The following is a 16971-nucleotide window of genomic DNA, read 5'->3' as shown; positions in this document are numbered from 1 at the left end:
GATAAGTAAAAATTTTATCTTAGATAAGTAATTAAATAACATATCGTTATTGATCTGAATAAGATAAAAGATGACAAAAAATCTATCTAGATAATGTATCTAGATAAATTTATCTAGGTAAGTTCCAATACTGTTTGTATACCAATTGCATATTCACATGGAAAATTATTATCAAGTCAAAAAAATATTTATTTATTTAATTTTCATTAAAATATTAAATATCAAATAATCATGAAAATCCATCCTACCTAAAAAAAAAAATATATATTCCCCATATTCCCCCGTAAGAACGCCCATGGTCATATAACATATAATGATGCAAGTTATTTAATCATAACGTATTAAGAATATTTTCAAATGGATACATATGGAAATATATTTTTTATCACATTTTACGTTTGTTGTGTAATTATGTGATTCATATAATCATAATAATAATAATAATTTATATTTTAATTAATTACATGAGGAAATTCTAATGGAGTGCTATGTATATAATTAAAAATAATTCTAGACACAATACGATTTTACATAATGTCGTTTTTAACCAAATTAAAACGAAAAGGGTAATCGTATAAATATGGTTACAGTTTATGAAATTTAATTTTTGGAGCTGAATCTAATCTGATCACTATTTGCGCACTGATTTTTATGTCTTCTTTTGTTCCTATAGTTTCGAACTTCAACTTCCGTAGGATAGTTGATATAACTGTTTTCATTTGATTCATAGCATACTTTTGTCCTAAAATCAATAGTCAGGTTATTAATTCGTAGGTCACGTACATGATAAATATCATGTGATTAAAAATATTACCAATGCAGTTTCTTGGACCAGCACTGAACGGTAAATACCCAAATATGTTTCTCGATTTATTATCTTCATTTAAAAATCGTTCTGGATTAAATTCCTCAGGATTTGGATATAAATCGTCGCTTCGATGTAGAATATAAGGAAATACGAATGCTGTTGTCATTGGCGGAATACTATAGTTCTCTGAAAAAAAAGTGATAAAATATCGTACATAGAATATGTACGATTATTACACAGAGACAATAAACCTATTATTTTAAATTAAATAAAAATACATAATGTAAATGTTGATGTAATAATTCGACGATATTATAATAAATTAAATACCGTTTAATAAAATAGAACATGAAATGCAAGATTGAATAACCATTTGTTGAAATATTTATAAATTATAAAAACCACCCTGAAATATTGAGTACGGAAATAAAACATTTAAAAATATACTGAATGCATTTTTGGTAATTAAAAGAAATTGAAATAATTTGTTGATGTATTATAATTATTTATTATGATTAAAACAAATTTATGTTGTAATTCATCACTTGTATAAGTAGTACCAATTCAAGTAAACTATAAGTAAATTAAATAACTTACTGATGTTTAACGTGGTTTGTATTTCTCTCGTATAAATGGGTACACTTGGATAAAGTCGAAGTGTTTCTTTGACGATTGCTTCTAAATACTTCATGGAATTGAGGTCATCCATCGTCACGTCTCTGTCCGAGTCACCAAATATTTCCAATACTTCCTCCCTGGCTTTATCCTTTGATCGATATATTTTAAGAGTTGTAACACATGTAAGGTATACATAATCTTACTTGTATGTCCTGATTAAGCCCTAAAAAAATTAATGTTATTGTTATTGTTATGGAGGCCGTGTCATGACCTTCAAAAAGAAAAGTATCCACTTCTTCTCGAATGTCCTTTTCAGTCATTTGATCAGGATTTTCTTCCAACACGTTAAGAAGTATATCTAAAAATGATTTCTTTTGCATTTTTTCTGAAAAAAAAAAAAATATATTTGGTTGTCAAAACAAGTAATACATTTTTATGGATAAGATGAAAATCAAAAAAAATATTTTACTTACTAGAACTAGTTTCAATCTGCTCATCTTGACTTTTTGAATTGATAAACGACTCTTTTTTCATCTTAATTACCTAAAATTACACAAACACTATATTGGTTTTACATAAATTATGGTGACTGAATGAATGATTGAAAGATTTGAAATAAATAAATTGTGATTTAATCGTACAATTAGATAAATAATATGTTATATTCAAAATTGCGATAATGTAGTATTACTTACTTTGTGAGCTTTATATCATAAGGAGTAGACTTCATAAAGAAAAAGAATAGTTTGATGGTTAAAATGTATTAATTCAATAAAGAAGTTTAGGGAGGAAAAATATTGCTTGTATGATAGTGCTATACAATATAATTATTTCAAAGACATACTAAGTATACTAACGTTATCGGTAAATTCATGAAGCACTTTTAGTGATTTGTAAAAATCTCGACCACTTCCACTTATTTTGAATATGAAATCATTCCATAACCAAAATTTGAAAATTCGATCAATAATTGATCTGCAAGCACTTAAAATAACATAAGTTAAAATGCATAGGAATATTAATAAATTCAAATTCAATATTTTATAAATATTTGATATATGTTAATTATAAACAATAGAGCTTAGTAAAAACAGATCAGTTAATCAGGTACTGATCGGCAAGCATTTTAAACAATATTGATAATATGGTAATTAATAGACTAAATTTCGAATGCTTTGTGTTCATTTTTTAAATAATATACAGAAAGTTTTTCGATCTATCAAATAAAGTTATAAACGTAGTATAAATAATAAGTTCAAAAAAATTAATTGAACATTGATCTTGTTTTAATATTTATAAAACATGAAATATGTTAAGATTCCCAGTTTTTGTTTTATCTTTTGTATATTTATTTCGACAGTCTATTACCATAATATATTATTTATTATTTTTGTAAAAAATTGAATTAAAATCAGTCTTAAATTACCATTTAATTGCTTTGACATATTCAATAGATTTACCTTCTTGAGCATTTACTTCAATACCCATAATAGTATCTTAAACAAAAACAAAAAATAAAAATCATAATCATAATATATTATTAATTAGATATAATTGTTTTTTTGTTAAATTTTAATTTAAATATATATCTGATAATTCGGGTACGGGTTTTAATTATTTTAAATTTGATAAATTTTAAGTTGTCTTTGCGCAACACTGGATACAAAGTACATTTGGAGATTTTCAAGTTTTGTAGTGCGGCATAATTAGAGTATCAAAGACCCAGGTGCAGACAAATGTACATGGGCCCCTCTTTCTCTAGAGTAGTATTTTTTTTCAATATTTAGGTAAACCAGCGGTTCTCAAACTGTGCTCCGCGGAACCCTAGGGCTCCGCGGAAGATGTCTAGGGGCTCCGTGGGCATGTATTGATTATCTAAATTTAAATATTATCGTATTTCTTAGTCGTCGAGGAAAAACGTTGGTACGATTACCTGAATTGCGCAACGAGTAATACGTTTTAGTGACACCAATTCTGTTCACAAGTAAGACTTCCGATAAAATTTGGTTATCATGACTTCATAACTTGGCTGGTATTTTCACAAAATTAAATGGAGTAAATCTATCAACACAACGTAAAACGACCAAAGTTTTCACGGTAAATGACAAAATCCGAAATTTAAAAAAAATGAAATTTTGAACTGTACGTTTTTCTAAGTACGGAATATTAATACTTATCGTTGTCTTGAATGTAAATTCCTGATTTTCGGGGCTCCGTAGATCTTTTTGAAAGCATAAGGGCTCCGCGGACAAAAAAAGTTTGAGAACCACTGAGGTAAACAATTCCAAATAAAACGGACCAGATTTTTACATTTTGTTATATAAAATTAAATACAAGATAATGATACAATAATTATGAATCAAATTAAATCAAATTAAAAAAAAAAAAATTACGATTTGCTATGGGCCCTTTGACTCTGCAGGCCCCAATAGCGCCCATAGGAAAATTCTCAAGGGGGGGACAACATTTTAATTTATTAATCTATTCATAAATATGTATGACCCACGATATAGGAAAGGGTTTACAATTTTACATTGTACTATTACAGTATATATATCAAACTAGAAGACTATAAAATAATAATTATTTAACTAATTTACCATAAAAGCAATTTATTGAAATTTTTATTTAATTAATAATATAAATTGGACACTTAAAATATTAGTTATATTCATTAAAATAATAATTTACAAATATTGTATAAATATTATGGTTGTGTACACACACACATATACATACCATATTTCTGGAAATACACAATATTTTAAGAGTTGATAATTATCCATAGAATAGAAACGAAAAAGCATATTGTTATTTTTAGCTTATAACCTGATTTTTCAAACTAAATAAATAGATTTTTTATAAATAAATTATAGATTTTCTTATATGTATTAAATTAAATTTTTAAATTCTATTTAAATAAATATTTTATGATCATAGTAAACAATTTTCCAAGATTTTTGATATTTTCCAGGAGGGGAAATGTCCCTCCCTTTCCCCCTATATGGGCGCCCTTGCCTGCACCTATAATTTTTACGGCACTGTACGGCGTTTAGGTTTGAAAGTCAATTCATAGTAATTGTAGTGTGCTCATTAAACATCGAATGAGGTTAATAGGACTTATTTCATACCACATATGTCGGATGGTGTTACTTCAATATTATTTGTCTTATTTTTCATTTTAATCATAAGAATATATCTAATGGTTTTACATTTTTTTATACCTACTTTATTACCGAGTACGTAGTTTAATATATTTTAATTATAATTCCAGATTCTCTTTGAACTTCATTTAATTTGATTTCTGAATTTTCCACTATCAGAAGATTTTCAATTATTGTTAGATTTAATGTTTCTAATTTTTTTTATTACTTTAACCAAGGAAAAAAAATTGTGGAAATATATGCTAAATGATTTTTCAAGTAATTATATTTCATAATATCAGAAGCTTTTTTTAATAGCGATTGCAGTATCTTAATCAAGATATGAAATAACTTCTTTAATTTTTCTTTAGTTTAATTCCAATGTAATAATTTTAATATAGATAAAAACTGTTTAGGTATAAAAATGTGAAATATTTACAAGATATGTAAATATTGGTGAAATATTTTAAAATTTGTATTTATATCAAAATATGTAAAATAAAAAATCTGATATTATTCAGAGTTTTATAAAGTGTGCTTATTTTTAATCAGAATTGAGAAACTCAAATTTAATAAAATTATGTATTTACATAAAAATCCGCGTTCTTTTGATAACATTTACCGAAATAGATTCCTCTGTAAGCATTAGTCACCTAAATTTAAATTAGACCATGTTATCGATTTTTAAGATATAAGTAGATTGTTAATAAAGATTGTATTACACGTAATTAACATATTATATAACATATAATTTAATAATTCACAAGTTTATTACGTTATTGAATTATTCAAGTCGAAAGAATTTGCTAGTTTAAAAATTATTGCCGTTAATGTAGTTGCCTATATAACTAAAAATGAAATAACTTTTGTGTCAGTTATGCATTAGATAATTTGAATAATACTTTAAAATTATTAATTACCACAAATCATGTCTAATGAACACAGCGTTATGTAATTCATAATGTCTATTTCTTTGTCGCCCGCGGACGCTTCCAACAATTTTCTCGCCAACACCTGCGAATGTTTATTTATGGAAACATTGTACATGTCTAGGGTTTTGAAGTGAAAAGTATTAGTAAGAAGCTTTCGACGGCTCTGCCATTTTGAACCTACATAACATTGTTTTGTTAATTGATATTGTACGCATAAATCGTATCCTCTAGATATATCCGTATATACTAACCTGAGCTCAATAAAAGTCCTTCGTTTAACCAAGGTTTTAGAAGTTGATAGTCTTTGCTTTTGTTTATATGTTTTGTACTGGATAATAGAATCTGTTGTAAATAAATAATGCACTGTTAATGTTACTAAAATTTTTATTGTTTAAAATGTCTAGCGCTCTCACAAAAAAAAAAAAAAATAAGTTAACGTAAAGTTGCATTTTTTATTAAGTATTATGCATTTTCATCTAGATGCACTACGGTATAAGGTCAACGATTAAATATATTCTAAAATATAAATTTAATATTTTCCTCTTTTTATGGAAAAAAAAACGCGTGACGGCGAGTTTTCCACTATGATAGAAATAAATTAAATGGTATTAATGGTATTTCACCCCAATAGTTGGAAGAAAGGCGAAGAAGAAAAAAAGTATAGAAACAAATTAAATACATCTAATAATGTAAGTTAGAAAAGATGAAATAATGGAATTAATTTATATAAATTATTATGTACCACATTATTGAAGTTCAGATTAGAACTATAACATCGTATGCTTTTGGATGCATAGGGATTAATTAATATTACTGTTTGTCTGCTTTATAAAAAAATACCAATACAACTGATGACGGTGTGCCAAGTAGACTTTTATAGTTTCACATAATATTTGAAATGTATTCAGGTATAATACAGATTATTATTTTTGTTATGGTATTAATGTTAAAATATTATTTTGTACTTACTTTTAAGTCATCAGGATCATTTAGCATAACGCACGCTTCCCCTGCAATGTTGAAATGCACTACTAGACCGTTTTGATTTTTTAGCTCCATAAAAAATGGTAGTAAATCTAAATTTTTAAAATTATTTAGTGATTAGAGTGATTGAGAAAACAATTATTAATCAATCGAAAACAAAAATATTGTTTATGGTGTTTGATGGCAAGAAATCAATGAACAATATATTAATCTAGAACCCTATAGTAAAGTCGTTCAACGCTATTCGCAATGTTTTTTCGTTTCAATCAGGGATAAAGTATATATTAAAGATATAGAAGAATTATCTTTGTAGCTGAGTAGTACGATTCATACGACATAAACACCTATGTTACTGTGAGAATAATAATATCCTAAGGTGAAATTAATTTGCTTGATTATTGCTATTTACATGATTTCTCGGTTTTCGTATTTTTTATTGATTTGAATACAATAGAAACGGTCCGATTTAAGTGTAGTCTTATTATGTGAGTTGAAGTAGATTGTTTCAATTCCATCGGTCTAGATACTTTTCTCCTAGTTACCGGTTGGGGGCTTTGGGCATCATGTTTTCGGCAATAATAATAATAATAATAATAATAATCAATATGCAAATGAACCCTGACTTGCTACCATTAGTATTTTCCTAGAATATTTCTGGGAGTTTTATTTATTGTTTATGACCAAAACAAGTGTAGTTATGAAACTGCATTTAAAAAATTACCATCCAAGTCACGTGTGTATTGTATTATGCGTGTGTAAATTGTATTTATTTTTATTATAAATTACTGTCTCGTCAATATTTGAACAATATGTTTATACCACAAATGATGACTGCGTAAATATTGCCACTGTTGGCAATGTTCTGCATGATCAATTAAACGTGATACTAATCACAAATTAAAATTCGTTATCGTCCATAGTGAAGATGGCCAAAATCGATTTGTAGGCGTTTTACTATACGTGAACATTTTTTTATATCTTGGTACATTTTGCGGACGACTACCACTATTCATTATGTCTTTTTAATCACGTATTTTCCGTACAAATTGTGGAGCAAAATACGACAACCCGTTGGATAGTAGTCGCGCTGAGGTTGATGTTTACTATGCACATTGATCTCCGGACGTGAATTCCGAGGACAGAACGCGGTGGTAATGATTGATTGTTATTACTGTTATTGTTTTTTTACATCGAGAGCTTTTTATTGCCATTGTTGCAGATGGAAAGTGCGAGGAGTACCGTCGATATTCCAGTGGTTTTTGTAACCGTAAATATAACTATTATCGGAAACCATGATATTGAAGAGATTGAATTCCAACATTTTGTAGTAAACCATTGGGTAGCAATCATGTATTGATACTAATGTGGCAAAATCGAAACGGAAACCAATATCAATACCTACTCGTATTGATATGCAGTTCCCACGGAACAGAGCCTATTTTTAATATCACAGAAACAAGCTTCCTTGTTCACATCCGTCATAATCCCCATCGACCTTACTCTTATCCTAAATGGCTGCTTATAAATACGGTATCCATTTACCTATACATTTAGAATAGTAGAATGATTTAAACTAGTGTTAACTAATTACTCCGCTTACTGCACCGTCGTGAAGCCCGCCAGCTCTGAGAGCCAATCTTTATTATTCTCGGGCAGAGCTTAAATACTCTGTCCTCACACTTTCAATTATAAATTACTATCTTATTTGTATTAACCACATATTATATGTATTTTATTTTATTCATTATTATACATATCTGTATAACTTTAAACTATCGTGTTTTGTCGTATAAACACCTTCCAACAACTCTACATCACAGACGTGAACCGTTCAAGTATTTATTCGTCAACGGTGTATTGTGTCGTTCTCTTGCAGACCGGCCCACTACAATTTCGTCAAATGTTGTTACGTTAAATTATAAAATATTAGTATGATGGTAATCACATTATTCTGTTAATTAGTTAATGATGGAAATTTAATTTAGAACTAGATTAACACGAAGTTAAGTCTGTGAAATATGGAATAGTTTACGGCATATTTTGTCTACTGTTTTGGTTTTATATTGAGGAAAAAATGGTAACTCAAAATCGTTGACAATCGGTTTTGATATTTCCACAATTTCAAAGGTGCTAATTAGAGAGATCTGTATATATTTATACATATATATATTTAATTAATAAATTATGATGTCTTATGTCTAAGATCACGTCTTAAAATTTATAACTTGTTTGTTGATATATAAAGAGCAGAAATAAAATTATGAGTTTATGTTCTCTTTTTAAATCTATCATTTATAAGGATATTAAAAAAGCGGTATGCATAATTACAATTATAGTGCTGATAAATTGCAAATTCCAATACTAATCTATATTATTTATTGCGTTATTTTTGATTAAAACGTACATTATTTATTATTTATAAAACGTTTTATACATCTACACTTGTAATGTAAAAAAAAAAAAGCAAAGATCTACGATTTTAAATTTCATATGCACAAACATCTACAGATTTATAATTAACAATCGATCATACGTTATGACAGATAGTCGATGATAAGTTTTTAATCTGTTTCGTCTGAGCCTTGGCGCTAAAGAAAAATGTATAAACTGACCTACAGAGTATCTACATTACATGCAGATACATCGGTACATGTATATGCCTTGTTTCTACTGAATACAGTTGACATAAGAATATCAACGTCGATTGGGTATTAGATACGAGGAGACGAGGATTTCACTGTAGGTAACTCTTTTAAAAAATAAACAATTTTAGTAAATAATATGACAATAGTCTATTCCGAATAAGTCTGGAAAAAATCGCGTATGCAGGTCCGCTGTGGTTGGCTACGGATTCGGCATGCGTCGTGATCGGTCGGCGGCCAGAACTCCTCGCCGTGTATATAGAGTGTTAAAATAATAATGATTCAAGCAGCTGCGGAATAAATTAATTTAAATTATAATTATAATTATAATTTGAATGAAACAAATAAAAACACGCCGAATGCAGGTTAAATTAGTGTATACGCGGAGTACGTGGTCAACTAGTCGTAGGCAAGCGAAATGGTGATGGTTTAGAAAATACAGTCGGGCTGTATACAATTGAATCGTCGACAACAACGCTCGCCACCGTTAGATCACGTGACATACCTGCGCGAAACCGGACGCGTTTTCGTGGTACATTTTTCCAGACTTATTTGGAATAGACTGTACGTGAACGAGAGGCCCACCACTAGCCGGCTCGGGAAGCTAGAACAGTGGAAGGGGCCAAAAAACCCCGGGTTGACCCACCGACGTCAACTAAAAACTTGTAGTCGGTACCACGGGAGGGGGAGCCCCACCGCACGCCGGTCCGGGCTAGCCGCTCCGGATCCGGTGCCCTCAAGGTTGAGGAGCCTACCTCGGCTGAAACGTGGTGGCAGTGGCACAGCGCGAGATAGTAACAAAACCACAACACCCAGTGGAAACCGCGGGTCCCAACGCGGTTCTCGTGTCCGCGGCTTGAAAGGGTACGGGCGAAATATCGGTGCTGGTGGTCCATATGACGACCCGGGCTCCTTGGTCACACCTTGGGGTTCGTTCGACCGCGCCTTTTGAGTAACGCCTCGCGTTAATAGAAGGTGCGCGGGCGATAAGGCCTTGGCCACAAAACCGGATCTCGTGCACGTTAACGAGGAATACCTAATGTTACTACTAATAGGTAACAAGCCGACGCGATTACGCCTCCTATAAAGCCGGTCCCACACGACTCGTGTACTTAGCGAGCGTACACTCGGCGAGTGTACTTGCCAAGTTTGTACGATGCTTGTAATTATGTTGATCCTACACGACTCGTGTGCTCGCCGATTGTTCGTCAATTGCGTACACTTTGCTCGTCATCGCCAATGCTCCCACGCGACTCGTGTTATTAAAGGCTAGTTCAGACTATGCCAGTAATTTAGTCGAGTGGTAAGTGATTTACCAACTACTTAACTACTCGACCGAAAAAATAGAATAGAACGGATTGACTGAACCGAATTGCTTTACTAAACTACTCGACTAAATCGATCTGTTCATACACGATTAGTTACTAGAATACTCGCCACTTGACTAAAAATTACTGGCATAGTCTGAACAAGCCTTAACTCGTGTGATATTAACAATAAATAATAGTCTATTTCGAGGAAAAATCCAATATTAAGTTTCTTATCAGCACGAGTCACTCGTGTTGTGTCGGACACCGAGCGACTCGGCGAGTAAAATTAATCGTCGTGCCTGACGATTAAACACCTACAAAACACTACTCCGTAGAGTCACGATTGACGATCATTCGCCGGTACACAAGTCGTGTGGGACCGACTTAACGTTCGTATAATCGTCAATTTCCGGGAACCGGTCCCCACAGGCCGACGGGCACACACACGCGCACGCATTACATTAAACGCTGATGACGTCATGGTAACATTTTCGGTGTCGTACAAATTAAAGGCCCCCATACACGATCAGTTTGCGCAACCACTATGTTCGCGCAAAAACATGGTTGTGCAAACACACGTACATACACGGTCAAGCGGTTTGTGTGAACCTCAGTCCTCAGTACGTTTTTGTATATTACGTAGACATAATGTCCGACACAGAAATTGCTTGCGCCGCGATAATCATTGCCTGTTTGACCGAAAAGAAAAAAGAAAAACGAAAAAGAAAGCAGAGAATATGGACGAACGAATGGCTAAAGAAGAGGGTAGAATTTGGTCATGACCGTTTAGTATCAGAACTCAAACTAAGTTCAATAGTTGACTACAAAAACTATCTTCGAATGGATGCTGTTACGTTTGGAGAATTACTAGAAATGGCTACACCTTTAATAGAAAAAAACACTACAGTCATGAGGACACCAATATCGGCCGAACAAAGATTGTTGGCCACTTTAAGATATCTTGTAAGCGGTGATTCATTCTACCATTTTATCATATGCTGCATCCTTCTTATTTCTGTTTTTATACACTTCACTTTTTACTTTCCACAATTCTGGTAATTCTTGGTAAAGTAAGAAAAATTCACACCGGAATTCTCTGTCTTCGTCATTTTTAGTTCCCATACTAATAACTGTATTATATATTTATATTATTAAAATAAATAATAATAATAAATATTAAGATTTTAGTTAACACTTAAAAAAGTAAAAACAATAAAAATAAATAAATAAAATTCGGAACTTTAAATTTACTTCGAACAATTTTAAACAACACAATATGATATTTCCACCACTGACGCTTGTCAAACACTGACATACACGTTCAAACCGCTTATCAATCATCGAGCGTTGCACAAAATATTTCGGACTCGACCGAAAACCTCAAACTTGGTTTCAAACAGTTGCGCAACTACTCAATCCATTCCATACACGATCAAAATGCTTGCGCAAACTGATCGTGTATGGGGGCCTTAACAGAATGACCTCCAGCCATAAGACATATATGTGTCAATATGCTTTCTGAATTACGTCGAATGTTGTCGGCGCGGAACCCGTATGAACCTGCCTCATCAAAAACAATTTCGGCGAACACCAATGAAACGTTAGTAATACACCATAAATAAGTTATAAATTGACAATAGTTACATGTTTCAAGTGGTATGTGCATTTTATTATTGTTGTACAACAAATATGATTGCTTCGTTCATAAGTTATGAGTTATGAGAATTACAAAGAAAAATTATCGTTAAAGATAGATAACTAGATAGAAACTAGATAATTTATAAAATAACTAAACCCTGTAGGTAATGTATATAATTTATACTTTAACTAGTTATTTTATACATTCCCTAGCATCACTTCGTTAATGTGTCAAATTAATAGATTCATTATTATTATATTCATTATCATTATATTGTTAAACGCTCAATTGCTTATAACGTTTAAATGTCCCATAATGGTAAACTATATATATATATATATATATATATATATATATATATATATTATTTTGATTTAAGCCCTGCTTTATTGTTTTTATTTTATTTTGAATTTCATAAATAACGAAAAATTTACGTAATTTCAATTATAATAGTGGTTTGAATTTTTATAAGAAATATCAACGTGTACTATACGTCTATAGTTAGAAATAACGTTAATAATAAATGTTTAAAAATATTATAATACTTAAACGTGTATAGGCTCAGTCTAGTAGATTTATTATTATAATAGTTTAATATATAAATAAAATTACAATTTTATTTTATTTTGAATTTCATAAGTAATGATCATTCTATCCAATTTTATTAATAATATTCAATTTAATTTTTATTGGAAATACGAATGAAAACTATACTATCTCATTTACGCACATATTTTTTTAAATTATGATTCTCAAATATCAATCATTTGAATATTTTTCAATAGTTACAATTTAAATCACTGCAAAATTAATTGTTTTTTTGATTATTTTCTTTCTAATGAAAATTTTAGCTAACAAAACAAGTATATTTATAATTATTAGATTTAACAATGCAACACAGACAAATTTACATGCTGTTTTACTTGTAATATAAAACTTTAAATGTTTAGTTAACTTTTCCTGGAGCAAGATCGAAAGTGGTATATTTCTTGAAACGATATTATATTATTTAGTGATGAATTTCACCAGACGAAAAAGGTTAGGTGTAAGATAAAGTGGAGAAAGAGTAGCCAAGAAATTTTCAATGTGCTCTTTAAACACACATTAGTGATAATGTCTTGGTGAGGTTAAAAGACTTACAGCAAATGATTGTGAAAACGTTCAACCTATTCTGCATTAGGTTCACGTCAAGTATTATTTAAACATTTCAATGGGGATTTTGTGGGTTTTTGTTTCAAACGTCTTCGAGTTGCTCGCAAAAGATAACAGTTTTTTGACATAAACAAAGAAACCTAAGAGCTTAAATTATAACTTCTTATTTGTTATAAAGTTCTCTTAAGCGAGGAAGTAAGATTTTTAAATAGTTTTTTCATAAAAAAAATGTTTAAAATTTCCTTTTTCCGAGAACATAATGTGCCGTTATCGGATAATTTACACTAGTGATTTATAAGTTTTAATTTTTCCCATTTGTTTATTTACCGTGCCTATATTATGCTTATTTATATATACGACGAATTATTATTCCGGGTTCCTTTAAATCGCAATCAATTCGATTTTTTGACGTGCATAAAAAAAGTCTACTGTGCTTATTTTTAATAAAAATACCTTTGGGTTTGGTCATCGCTATGTTCCACGAAAATTGCATTTCACTCCATATAGATTTTGTAACAGACGGAACGTGCGACGAGAGCTGCCGGTATTCTAGCGGTTTCCGAAGCCGAGAATAAACAACGAACGATACGAGAGTTATTATTGAAACCAATAGAAGTTCGTAAAAATTTAACTCCAACATTTTTTCGTATTGATTTTTTTTTCACAGGTTTTGTAAAGGTTTTTAAATACGAAACGTTAATAATAAGAACGATAAAACAATGCACAAACGGATCGCAAAGGATATGTATTTCAAAACGTCCGTGTGTCGACAACGACTGTTACTCGATGCGTCGGCGACGCGATGTAATCGCCACTGAAGTTGACCGGAGTTCGGTTGCTGCAATCACATTCGCGTTCCCGTCCGTACCGTGTGTTTCACGATGACATTGGCGGGTGCAGTCCTACGCACGCGTTTAATTTTTTCTCTGGTCGTAAACGATAACCTCTCGGTGTATCAAGCGCCAATAATGTCGATCGCACATAGACACATTTGTTTGATCCGTTCTCGGCGATAATTAAAATATTTCAGCCGATTGTCTATTGCGTTTTACAATGTTCATTAATTTTTCTTGTATTTGTATGTGTATATTTATTTGTATATATTACGGGCAAAGTATACGATTTAGTCATTATATAAAACGCTATATAACGTATGATTGATTAGACTGATATTAGATTAATTTAATACATTATTTTTACACTTCTTATAGAGTGAACATTTTTTTTTTTTTTGTTGCACTAATATCAAAAATAGTCTTCGTAAACGCCGATCGTTTAAATAGGACATTCCGCAGATTTGATTCTCCATGTGATAACCTTTTTCATTTTTTCATAGGAATGCCGTAATGGTTGAGACATTTTCTTAACCACATCGTAACTTTTATGTAGTGTATTGTGTATACGGAGAAGTTTAATGCAGATTTAAAATTTTTGTTAAAAGTAAAAGGTTCAAATATTTCATTTTTTAACTTTGAAAATACAATGATTTTCAGGGAGTTTAGATGATAGAAATTTAAATCCGACGAGTTTTGTGGGAACCATTGTTTGTCACGTTTGATATTAATGCGATGAAATTCGACAACTTTATAGCGGCACTCAAGACCTTCCCGAAGGTCCTCGTCAGGAACACATGGGTCCAGACGTATCACACCGAGGCTATAAATAAGTGAATTTGGAATAGTAGCAATGAAGCCATTATCGGAAAGCCATGGAGAATTTGGACAATTGTTGGCGTTGTGTAGAGAATCGAACATGATTTTTACTCAGTGTGAGCCAATGGGTGAAATATTTGTTACACCTTTAAAATGTTTAATGAAGAGTTAATCAAGTTTGACGGGATGTAGATTACTAGGGAACGGATTTTATTGTAAATACATATTTTTATTGAAATGAGATATTTTTAATCTGATAAATTCTAATTAAAATAAACCCAAATTTATTTTACATATTTTTACATATTTTGGTATAAATACATATTTTTACATATTTGGTAAATAAGTACATATTTTGTACATATTATAGTAATTTTTGATTTTTTCATCGATTTCCGACGACCAAACATTATACGTTATCTAAATGGCATTTACGTACTTATTTACATTTTTTGTCGATCTTGGAAATACCGGACGATGTAAGTATAAAATAAGGAAGTGGTAAAATACGATAAACATTATCTACATTATATAAATGAACTTACGTACTTTATACACCGTGGACAAGTGGGTAGATAACGTGTTTATTCAATGTTACGGTTTCACTCTTCAGTCTTCGGTGTATGTTTAGTTACTGATCTAATGTAATTATTTGTATCGTAGCTGTTTTTTTCTTTGAACCTACATCGAAATTTTGTTGTTTTTTTTTTGTAAAATAGTAAAATTTTGTCCGAAGCCGCTCCGTATATGTGTAAAGCAAGTAATGTTCTGAATGCATTTTTCCCTAAACTAATACATGTCACTTGTTTAGCACATGGTTTTCATCGGGTGGCAGAAACAATAAGATCAAGTTACCCTGACGTAGACCAATTAATAGCAACGGTTAAGAAAATATTTCTTAAAGCACCAAGTCTAGTTTTAAAATTTAAAGAATTGTACCCTGATCTCAATTTAACTCCAGAGCCTATTTTAACGAGATGGGGTACGTAGTTAGAAGCCGCTCTGTATTATTGTGAACATTTTGAAAAAATTAAAAATATAATTTCAAGTCTAAATACTGAAACTGCCACCGCTATCGATAAAGCAATTAATTTGATGGAAAATAATAATTTAAAAAATAATTTAACATACATTTCTGCTAATTTTGGTTTTTTTGATTCATACTATAAAACAACTGGAAACTCGAAATATGCCCTTATCAGAAAGTTTATGCATTGTTGAAGAATCGCAAAAGAAATTAAAAAAAATGTCAAGGTCACATAGAAAATGTAGTTAGAGAAAACTGTAAAAATGTGATAGAAAAAAATTAAGGACTGAAAAATTTAAAAATAATTAGAGATATACTCCAAGGACTAAATCCAACAGAATTATTAGATGTCGAACTCCACCATTCGATATAATTAATATGAAGTATGCTAGCATTACGTCAGTCGATGTGGAACGTTCATTCAGTCAATACAAAAACATTTTACGTCCAAATTGCCGCCATTTTACATTTTTAAATCTTAGAGAATATGTAGTTTCACATTGTTTTAAGAATTAGATAAGAGATAATTTTTTTTTATATATATTGTTTTTTATGTTATTTTTTTTGTTATTAGATATTTTAATTTTTTTTTTACATATTTCATTAAAAATAAGTACATATTTATATACATATTTTGATTTTTTTATTACAATAAAATCCGTTCCCTATAGATTACCAATGTTTTTGTTATCGATGGTTGAGACGATAATATGATGAGGGCCCGAGTAGTTGCTTGAAAACGTTTCGTGCTCGTTGGGTTGCCTTTCACTAACTTCGGGTGAGACGACGGCAAGGATGTATCAAAGATGAAAATCAAGGGGAGGAGGGGTGAATAATATGAAAAATGCCTACTACAATCTTTTTACTCAATGTACTCGTATGTAGTATAATTAACTATATATAGTCGTATTTTTACTTTTTAACATACGTATAATGTTTAATATGTGTCAGTGTCGCACGTTCTTAAAATTGACAGTTTAATTATATATATAATATTTTATATTGTATAATAAGTAGTTGTATACATTTTATTCGTATACACACTGTATTACAAAATATGTAAT

General features: G+C 30.5%; 1 protein-coding gene across 1 annotated transcript; it reads right to left on the bottom strand.

The window, feature by feature from the left end:
* Nucleotides 1-374: 374 nt before the first annotated feature.
* Nucleotides 375-13868, bottom strand: LOC112683496 (cytochrome P450 4V2-like). Its single transcript, XM_025554546.1, has 11 exons — nt 13682-13868; nt 6471-6577; nt 5753-5843; nt 5490-5678; nt 2853-2922; nt 2284-2410; nt 1900-1969; nt 1630-1811; nt 1406-1574; nt 815-994; nt 375-742 (listed from the first exon to the last, which is right to left on the bottom strand). The coding sequence occupies exons 1-11, from the start codon at nt 13866-13868 to the stop codon at nt 585-587; spliced, it is 1530 nt and encodes a 509-aa protein (XP_025410331.1). The 3' UTR covers nt 375-584.
* Between the last annotated feature and the right edge of the window lie 3103 nt (nt 13869-16971).

This window comes from Sipha flava, unplaced genomic scaffold, assembly GCF_003268045.1.
Source record: "Sipha flava isolate LNK unplaced genomic scaffold, YSA_version1 228_pilon_pilon, whole genome shotgun sequence".
Lineage (NCBI taxonomy): Eukaryota > Metazoa > Arthropoda > Insecta > Hemiptera > Aphididae > Sipha > Sipha flava.
Note: the sequence above shows the minus strand (reverse complement) of the source record. Positions and strands in the feature narration are given on the sequence as shown.

Excerpts from the sequence above, each read along its gene's own strand:
- LOC112683496 (XM_025554546.1), bottom strand. The coding sequence starts at position 13,868 with ATGTTGGAGTTAAATTTTTACGAACTTCTATTGGTTTCAATAATAACT. Across the intron at positions 1,970-2,283 it reads TTCATGAATTTACCGATAAC|GTAATTAAGATGAAAAAAGA; the intron begins GTTAGTATACTT and ends GTGTAATTTTAG. Across the intron at positions 1,575-1,629 it reads GGCTTAATCAGGACATACAA|GATAAAGCCAGGGAGGAAGT; the intron begins GTAAGATTATGT and ends TATCGATCAAAG.